General features: G+C 39.9%; 1 protein-coding gene across 1 annotated transcript in view; it reads right to left on the reverse strand.

Annotated features, from left to right (window-relative positions):
• Positions 1-1036: 1036 nt before the first annotated feature.
• SNCAIP (synuclein, alpha interacting protein) overlaps positions 1037-10695 on the reverse strand; it is a 153006-nt gene continuing 143347 nt past the window's right edge. The window contains exon 14 of the mRNA XM_011987782.1: positions 1037-1613. Within this exon, the coding sequence (XP_011843172.1) occupies positions 1529-1613 (85 nt within the window). The 3' untranslated portion in view covers positions 1037-1528. The remainder of the gene's footprint in view (positions 1614-10695) is intronic.

Genomic DNA, 10695 nt, shown 5'->3' on the forward strand with positions numbered 1-10695 from the left:
CTTGGGCAGGGCAATGCCCCTTGTCTGAGATCAAAGGGCTGTTAGAAGAAGAGCTGACACCAGAACTCATGCTTCCTGTGCGAGTCCAGCACTTAGTGCACTAGGGAGACAGCACAGTGTAGGATCATCAGTGTAGTGGGGATAATAGGCAAATATGTATCAAAGCCTAGTTATGCGATTTACTACTAGTGTTACCTGTTACCTGGGAACCAGGTCTTAAGACATTTCAAACTTTTGTTTTCTCATCTATAAAATGAAAGTAGTAATATCACCACATAATACTGTCTGGTACATAAAAGGCACTCAGATATTATTAGCTCCTTTTCTACCTAATTGCATCTCATCAAGCCCAAGTTTGTCAGATGACCTACATATGCAAGATTATCTCTTAATTCAGTGAGTTTATCTGCTCTCTGCACCAGGATACAGGAATGGTTCACATTTGACTGATTTGGCTGCAGTGACATTGCTAGTAACTATAGTAGCATACAGTGTTCCCTCCTACTGGTAAGAATACATTCTACTTTTAAACTAAAACTTGACAGGCCTCTTATAGGCCATGCCAATACTTTGAAAATAAAACTCTTGAAGTTTCAACAGAAATATATTTTTACATGATAGAAGGAAGCCTTCTGGAACTTACTGCTTACATGGAGGGAGAGAGCTGCATCAACAATGGGGCTGTTATGAACTTGGGCTCCACACTGTCTCCTAAAGGGATTAGACAGGTCTCATAATGTGTCAGAGGCAGAAAAAAGTGACCCAAGAAGGGGCTAAATCCTTAGTTCTCCTTAATATTTTCCCATGTCAACACTGAGATTTGAGAAGGCAGAAGGAACTGACTTACTTTATATACTTGTCTGATCTTTTAGTACTTAATGAAATATAGAACGTTTTATTTGACCCCTATGGGAAAACCGCTAAACTGAGCAGTTTGTTCCTGAAATCAAATACCAGCAGTCAAAATACTTGCAAAGTCCCTTAGAAATCAGAACATCACAGATTTGTTAGAAAGTAGGTGCCCCAAGCTTATAGGTGGCTGTTAACATTGTTTTATTTCCTTTATACAAAAGTAGAAATGACAGAAAGAACACTCTTGACATAAAACAATATCACTGACCTGATCTCATGAAGGAGCTGAGCCAAATCTGCCCACATTACGGGGAAAGGGAGGTTCAATCAACATTAGCAAATACTCATGCAATTGATGAAATATAAAATGGCATCAGTGGTTTGGTCAACGTCCTGTGGGTAGGGTGAATCAATCTACTCTTTAAAAACATACATTTTCCCAATCATGCTTTTAAACAGCATCTTTTTTTTTTTTTTAAAAAAAACACAAGTTATATATACAGATATCACCCCAAAAGGAATCTTTTACAGTCTACTACTATAAATTTAAGGCATTCTGATATTCTGTTCTTCTGCTGGTGAGGCATTGTTTTCATGGTTCTCTTTCCGTAGAGGATATCCAGAAATTTCCACTAGTGTCCAAAGGGCATCAGTGAGAGAAAATTTAAAAAGTGATTTACAAGAAGAGTTCTTTTGACTCTGGCTCAGCAATGTGCTTTATGCTGTAGGATTTCTTCATTTTTCTATTGATGTCATTATGCCTAAGCAGAAGAGAAACCACAGGCCAAAATTAGATAAAACTATGGTCAAGTTACAAGACAACACCACTAAACAGCTCACCAAAAATGGAAATTATCCTCATAAAAACCACACTGAAGAACACTTCATTCCAATACGCAAATTATTCTCTTTTCATATAAACCACTCTCTAAACAATGAAAGCAATAGTCATGTAATAACACACACTTACTAAACACTTTCTAACTCAGCTATGGAAATAATTTCTCAACCATACTGATTGAAACACAGGCATTTTTACAGTCAAGGGAATTTTATCAGAGTTAAACAAGATAGGAAGTATAGTACTGTTGGTTGAGTATAAACAAAATATTTTTATTTTATTTAGATAGATTCACTGGTGACACTTTTATTCTCCAATAAGCTTGAGCCTTAAAAGTTTAAAGAAGAATGCTTTTTCTTTGGGGTGTGACTACTGAGTCATAGCATGTTGAAAGATCATAAGTAGATAAATCTATGGGAAAAAGAAAAAGCTAAAGAACAATATGCTCCTTTTCCCTCAATACTGGATACCTAGTAAGTCTGTGGAAAAAGAGTACAAACTTGAGCCAGGGAACAGCTTTGCTTTTCAAATAAATTTTCCCCTAGGCAGGTGCAATCATTTTCATGAGGTATTAGTCCCATTCTGGGTGTAAAATCTTCAGAGAGGAGCTATCTTCCGAGGGTGGAAAAGGCCACATATTACTAAATTACTTCTTGTTGCTACACCAGACAAAAACACTTTCTGGTAATGATACTAGCTATTATGAGACCACATTTGGATGCAGGAGAACCCCAGGCGTGGCTCCAGAGTCTCAAAATTGTGCTTACTCACAAAGACCATGAAGCCTATTTTCAGTGTGCTGGAATATATTTGATCATCATCATCATCTGAAAGTTATAATTCTTATTTTTATTTTTCCTCTAACTGGAACTTTAGAGAGCTGTCCATGGGCAAGAAAGGGAAAGGGAAGAAGGTGAAAGAAAAATCTAATTGGCTAAAAGATGTGCTAGAGATTCCAATTAAACATGATGGATTGAATACGCACATTTGTCCTCCATATCCTGCAAAATAACACTGAAATAAAAGAAATTAAAAAGGCACAAATTTAGATGAGTAAGGGAAATGGGAGGAGAGGATACAACAGACAAAATGTCAATAGTATTTCAGAAACAGAAAGGTGGATGAACATTTAGAATTGGTTTAGCAGAGCAGAAAAAGCAAAAACCCAAGCTTACAGTCAGGGAATCCAAGTAACTGATCTGCACTGCTGCCAGATGCAGGAATTAGAAGCACCGTGTACTTCTGAAGATGATAGCAACTATGTTAAAGAATGAAGAAGCTCTCTATACACTAACACATAAAGTCCTCCAACATGTAAGGTGAAAAAAAGCAAGAAACAAAACTGTGTGTAGAGTATGATGCCTTTATTGTAAAAAGGAAGATAAAGATATGTATTTGTATTTGACTGCAAACATTTAAATAAGATTTGCTCATAAAACTCTACAAAAGCCAGGCGTGGTGGCTCACACCTGTAATCCCAACACTTTGGGAGGCCAAGGCAGGTGGAACAGTTGAGGTCAGTAGTTCGAGATCAGCTTGGCCAACATGGCGACACTCCGTCTCTATCAAAAATACAAAAATTAGCCAGGTGTGGTGGCTGTAGTCCCAGTTATGGAGGCTGAGGCATGAGAATCACTTGAACCCAGGAGGCAGAGGTTGCAGTGAGCCAAGACCACACCACTGCACTCCAGCCTGGGTGACAGAGCAAGACTCTGTCTCAAAAAGAAAATAAAAAGAAAAAAAAGAAAAAAGCTATAAGGAAGGAAAAAAGAGAAAACCAGTAAAGTGATATTGGAAATTAATATTATTATAGCAGAAATAAAAAATTCAATAGCAAAATTGAAAGGCAAAATTCAGTAAATATATTAGAGATTCAAACTAAAAAAATCAAAGTATGGATAAATAGAGAAGAATCATTAGAAAATCTGAGGATCAGTCCAGTATGTCTAACGTTAGAATAAGATGATTTCCAAAAGAGGGAACAGAGAAATTGGAGAAGAGAAAATTTTCAGAGAAATTGTACAAAACATTTCCCAGAATTGAAGTACTGAGATTGAAAAAGCTTGCTGAGTGCCCACAGTCCAGGAATGAAAACAGACCCACATCATGGCAAAGCATCAAAAAATCAAAATTTTGGAGATAAAGAAGAAATCATAAAATCTTCCAAGCCATCAGCAGAGAAGAATGGGGCTTCTCAACAGACACATTAGAAGCAAAAGAAAATGAAATGATGTGTTCAAGATTCTGAAAGAAAATAATTTACCACCTAGAATCCTATACTGAGTCAAACACTCAATCCGGTAAATTGAAGGTATTTCCAGACTGTCAAGGTCTCAAAAAACTTAGCACCTATTTACCTTCCTTGGGTGGGAAGATATATGATTGAAGCATGAGAATCAACCAAAAAGAAAAGACAGGTTCGGGAAACAGAGTCTAAACAGGAGAGAAGCAAAAGGAATTCCCAGGATGATGTGCATGACAGACTCTGGGATGATAGCTGTGTGGCAGTGCCAGGAGGCAGCAATGAAGATGGGGGCAGGAGGGGGGTGTCCATGAATAGAGAGAAACTGACAAACACCTGAACTGTCTGAGGGTGCTAAAAGATGGTTTGGTTTTCAGCAGAGTGTTTAGAAACGCATTGTAAATTAAGAAACCAAAATTATTTCCATGGGAAACATAAAATTGAATGAGAAAGAAAATATAACACAGGACAACACAATGAATGAATCCGTGTGATTAATATTTAAATAACCATAATGATAATTAACACTGAATACTGATTTAGCTCTTTAGAGTGATACAACTATACTCATGGGGGTGGGAGGAAGAGGAAGTAGGAATGTGTACATGTGTGTAGTTGTGTGTGTGACAGAGAGAAAAGAGAGGGAAAAAGAGAGACAGAGAAAGAGAAAGCAGGTGCAGTGTTGGATTGTTGGATGCTAAAATGGAGCTAGACACATTTGGTTCATTGTTAAAAACACAGATTTAGGAGCCAGACTGACTGAGTTCAAATCCTGGCTCCACAATCTATTGCCATCATTACTATGTAACCTTGGGCAAGATATGTAATCATTCTATGTCTCAGTTTCCAATATGCAAAATTAGGATAATAATAGTATCTGCTTGGTTGGGTGGGGTGGCACATGCTAGTAGTTCTAGCTGCTCAGGAAGCTCAAGTGGGAGGATCTCTTGTGCCCAGAAGTTAGAGGATGCTGTAAGCGAAGATCACACCACTGTACTGCACACCACTGTACTGCAGACTGAGCAAGATCCTGTTTCTTAAAAAAAAAAAAGAAAAAAGTATCTGTCACATAGTGTCATTGAGAAGACTAAAATAGTAAATATGTGTAAAGTACCTGAAATATTCTCTGGGATACTGTACATGCTTTATAAGTGTTTATAAGTGCTATCATTTTGATTTTCTATAGTAGAATGCCAATAGATAACAGGGATACTATTTGAAACTGAAAATATGTATGAGCTTGTTACTTCCAAATAGAGAATACTAGAGAAAACACCTGAAGGAAGAGCGAGTGGTCGATTCAAAAGAGTGAGGCTAGGGAAGGGGGTGGGTTTGGCACAGGGCACATCCAGTCTTTATTATAATGCTAATACTACTCTTGTAAGTATCTATATCACTTTAACAATAAATTTAAAATAAAAAATTTAAAAGAAGGTTTCGGTCATAGGCTAAGGATAATACAGTTTAGACTTTGACGGGCATTTCCGCTTTAATATAAGAGGTGCTGTGGTCAAAAACACTAAAATGAGCACTCTTTCTGCAGGACAAAAACCCGTTTGATTAGAGCTGAGTCTGTACCAAGGAAAATATTAACTTGAGGCATTTATCTGAAAAATACCAGGATAATTCAATCCTCCCTGAACCCTTCAATTACCTAATCCCAAACTAGCAGTATGCAAAGAACAAAAGTGCTTGGGTGATTCTGGCATGAATTATTCAGATAATTTGCTGCTCCTCTATTTCATTTTTGGATATGAAATCACATTCTGAGTGACCAAAATTGGAAAGAAAAAAACCTTAAATTTAAATAACAGTTTTTCAAGTGTTCTAACTTGCTGACTCATCTAGGCATGGATTGCATATTTCCACAGTCCATGATGACTAGACAGCAACTTACAGCATCCATGTAGAATGGTCCACGGCATGCACGACATTTCTGCTGATAACCAAAACAGGGAAACCTTGCTGTTTTCTGTGATCTCCCTCAGAGTTTTGACTGAGAGCAGATCTATAAGTATCATCTACTAAGAAATGGGATTCTGGTTCAAGGTATGAACACTTGTATTTGAAGTGCCCAAATAGAAACTCACTGTGGGTAGGTGGACTTGTGACCAGAAGGCCAATATTGATAAAGAACCCTCCATTTTCCCCTGCTGTGGGAAGACAGGCTCAGTCTTTTTTTTATTTATATTCTTCTTTCTTCTTCCTCTTTTCCTCTCTCTAGCTCTGCCTCTCTCCAAATATCTATGAAGTCTCTATCACGCACCAGGCACCAAGCAAGACGCTGGGAGTACACGCGGAGTCCAAAGGTGCTAATGGGGGTCGCTATTTTCATGAAGCTCTTAGGCCTTTCACAGAGTTTGCCATGTTTTACTTGAATCCTATTTTAATTCTCTCTTGATTAGGATCTCCCTGAGTGAAGGAACCATGCCTTATCCTGGCAGAGCAAAATGTGTGACTTAGAGCTGAAAATGGTTGCAAAGAGCGGCCTGGCCATCCAGGGATATGGCATTAGGAAGATTGTCCATCCACGCTGTCCTCAGCGTAGCAACGAAGAGCACCAGTGGCTGGCTGGGGGAGGGATACTTGGTGAAGGCACTGGAAAGTGGCTGTGTAGAGTCTCTATTTGGTGTTTTTAAACTCAATCAACCTATTGCTTCTTTGAAACTCCATCCAGCCTTAAGAGATATACACAGGCTCTGTTCTTTCAATGCACAAAGACGCCCCTAGTGGTGGCAGACATGTGGTGCAAATATGACATTAATAGAACATGTATCTGCTTTGAGGTCACACAATTCAAAACTGGATCTTTGGGGAATAAGGAAAGGAGGGTGGGGGTGGAGAAGTGATTTGTCCTTAGGTTTTCTGACTATCCTTAAATCAGGAGTGGCTTGTTGAAAGCAAGTGGTCTGGTGGGAAGATTTTGGTATCCAAGGCAGTTCTCTTCCTGTTATCTTCCTACTGTTGGTTCATGGGTGTTCACAAGTTCCACACATTCATTTCCTGCCTCCCTGGGGCAGTGATTTAAGAGAGTACGAGGGTCTTCCCTGCCTTTTTTATGTCTCAACTTATCGTACTTTGATACTAACTAAACTGTTTCACTGTCTTCTTTTGGTGCAATCTGCTTTCTCCTTTTCCCAGTGTAAGGAGCTTATGAAAAGACACCCCATTTGTGCATCCATCTTGGGAACTCTGCCAGCCTCTATAAAGACTTTGCTAAATTGTGCTTAGACACTGGGAAGATATGATCATTCTGGCTTCTCATAACATCGACATTTTTTCTTTATACACAAGACTCTGCCTTATTGGCAACAATTTTCTGTAATTCTACTGTGCAATGGTCAATGGAAACCCCAAACCCTGGCACATTTGAAAGAAGGAACTGTCACTTAATTCATGTGATGAAATAGTTCAAGTTTAGAGCCTCTCACTTCTTCTTCTCCAAGTCATAGTATATAATGAGGGTTTTCATTCTGAAAATACTTTGAAACTATAGGCGAGGCTGAGGTGGGTGTGGGCAGGACACAGAACACAGAACACCTAAGGAAGCATGAGGAGGCAGGAAAGAGAGCGAGAGTGAGAGACAGAGAAAGGGTTGGCAGGGTTGGGTATGGGGACAGAGACAGAACACTTGGGGAAGCATTGGTGGGGAGGAAGCATGGAGTACCTGGGGGTACATTGCGGGAGAGCACAGAGTACCTGGGGACGCATGGGAGCTGGGAGGGTCAGTGCTGCTCTAGGGGTTTCTGGAGCAGAGGCAGTCACCCAACTTTAGGTACCTGGTTGTTGTCTTTCAACTTTTGCTAATTGCGCATGGAGCCTGGTGCCAGTAGGTTAGAAAGGCAAACAGAAAATTATACTTCCATTCAGGGCTTAGAACTTGAAACTACAGGCTGGGTGTGGTGGCTCATGCCTGTAATCCCAACACTTTGGGAGGCTGAGGCAGGTGGATCATCTGAAGTCAGGAGTTCAAGACCAGCCTGGCCAACAGGGTGAAACCCTGTCTCTACTAAAAATGCAAAAAGTGGCTGGGTGGTAGTGGCATACACCTGTAATCCTAGCTACTCGGGAGGCTGAGGCAGGAAAATCGCTTGAGCCTGGGTGGCGGAGGTTGCAGTGAGCCAAGATCGCACCACTGCACTCCAGCCTGGGTGACAGAGTAAAACCCTGTCTCAAAAACAACACAAAACAAAAACAAAAAATCCATGAAACTACAGTTTCTGAGCGAAAACTCAAATGTCTACAGTGTTAAGCACCAACTACTTTACTAAATACTTTTTCATTAACAGCACTTTAACAAACTTTTCTGAACTGTTGCATTGGTAAGATTTGTCTGTCTCTGAAAGGATGCACTCAACATATATTAGACAGTGTGGTAACACACCTACATGATTGAGTAGGTTTATCATTATCCTTTCAAGAATCAAGCATATGAGTTAAAAATCATGTTAACATTTTAACGTCAAAAAATGAAAACAAGATTAAAATATGGTTATTTGATAATATATAGAGGAATGATGGCAAGGACCCATTTGTTCAGCAGCACCAGGGTCTTGTTGCACTGGCTGCATTTTCCCATCATGATTCTGGAAATACTTTTTAGTGGGGCTGAGGATATGCTCTGGTCGGGAGCAGGTTTCAGCCAGGGCCTCACCTTTACTTCCCAATGTCTTCCACATCTTTGTTCCTTTTTCTGTTTAGTATGATGTCCTGGCACTAAGGACAGAAATATGTGTGTGTGTGTGTTAGAGGTGGGAGAATGATACCCTAATGGGCACAGCAGATGACCATTACCATAGCAGATGTCATCTCACTGCTTTGTTTGTTGCAAAGAAACAAACCAGTCTCTTTGAAGTGGCTGCTGAACAACCTTAAGATCTATGCAAAATACTTGATACCAGCTCTTGGCTCCCAATATAAAATTCCCAGTGTGGCTAATACCTTGTCAGTAAAACCCACACTAATGGTGTTTATTGCTTTATGATTTTTAAGGAGTCTATGCTAACGCTGGTGCTAGGATTAGGGGTTTCCTGATGTTAACCCCTCAGGCAACTGTGCCACTGTGGTCAAAGTGGGTGTTACTGGTGGTGGCCAGGGGTTATGCCCTTTGCCTATCAGTAACTGGAATCAATGCTCACTTAGTGCCCTAAAGATCTCAGATGGACTTAAACTCTGGGAAATGAATGTTTCACTGGCATTTTAAGACAAGTAATTGCAAACATTTCCTTGGAGTTATAATAACTTAAAAACAACTTGTCCTTTGTAAGATAAAGTAAAGATAAATCTGCTTGTTATAAACCAAGTTATCCTCTGCAGTTGAATCACACTGGGAAAGCTGCTCAAAGGATTAGAGTTGAATCTAATTTTAAAGGGCATTGAAAAGAAATTTAGATTCTTTGCTATCAAGCTGTGACCAATTTAGAAAAATAAATAGCAAACAGAGTCCTCACAGAGCAGACATTCTTTAAAATGTTATATTTATAGTCCCTATTTTTCCGTTATCAGAAAAAAATAATTTCTTTTAACTAAAATGGAATTCCAATGTATTCCTGGAACCAGGATCCATCGCCTCACTCTTTTCCCCAGGATATGCTGATAGGGCTATGTAGAGGCAATAACATTTGGCCCCAACTCCAACCCAATGACTGCCGCTGGTTTCCAAAGTCCTATCACCCTGGGCATCCCTGCTACCTGAGAGGAGCCATTTGGTGGTCAAGCAAATTTTAGGGCCAAGATATGGAGTCATTGCTGAGACACGAACACTTTAGTTCCTTTCCTTCTTGCAGTAGGGTCCCACAGACAAAATTATGCAAGCCTAGGTATTTTTCAGGCCCACATTCCCACTCCAGTCTGAATTTATCAGAGGAATCTTTATTTCAGCCAGAGAGATCCATTTTTGCTTTATCTCAGGAGTGAACTTGCCTAGTTCTCTCTGTCTGTGTGTGATTATGAGTGAGTGAAACATCTCCTTTCTAGCATGAAAGAACTAAGGTTTCCATTTTTTTTTTTTTTTTTTTTGAGATGGTGTCTTGCTCAGTCGCCCAGGCTGGAGTGCAGTGGCACGATCTCTGCTCACTGCAAGCTCCGCCTCCCAGGTTCATGTCATTCTCCTGCCTCAGCTTCCCGAGTAGCTGGGACTACAGGTGCCTACCACCACACCTGGCTAATTTTTGTATTTTTAGTAAAGACGGGGTTTCACCTTGTTAGCCAGGATGGTCTCGATCTCCTGACCTCGTGATCCACCCACCTCGGCCTCCCAAAGTGCTGGGATTACAGGCATGAGCCACCGCGCCCGGCCAAGGTTTCCACTTTCTATGGAAACACATGGCAAATGACAACCATGATAAAGTATAGGTTAATTTACAGGGTAATGAGGGGAAGGGGTCAAGATGCTTATTTAAATACATTGAATATTTTTATTTTGGGGTTTCTAAGTATTTATTGTTGAAATGAAACTGTTAATAAGTAAAGTCAATGAATCTAATAGGTTCTAAACTGAGCCTTTAGAAGGACTTTTCCTTAAGCTTAGAAGGGGAAAGTGTTAACCTAGCGTCAGATAACTGAGTAGCCCCATAACCTCATTTTGTGCTCTGACTTTTGTAATCCTATTATAGCAGATGTCTCAGCTTTGTTCCCTTGCTTATCTAGATGTGTATAAGAGACAGTTGTTAGTGGAGCTGGCAGGGTTTCCCTTGGTATCTGTTGTCTTTCTCCCAAGTGAGGTCAAGGGCAATGTAGAGGTTTTCAGCTGGTTGGCTGC

Source organism: Mandrillus leucophaeus, unplaced genomic scaffold, assembly GCF_000951045.1.
Source record: "Mandrillus leucophaeus isolate KB7577 unplaced genomic scaffold, Mleu.le_1.0 Scaffold316, whole genome shotgun sequence".
NCBI lineage: Eukaryota > Metazoa > Chordata > Mammalia > Primates > Cercopithecidae > Mandrillus > Mandrillus leucophaeus.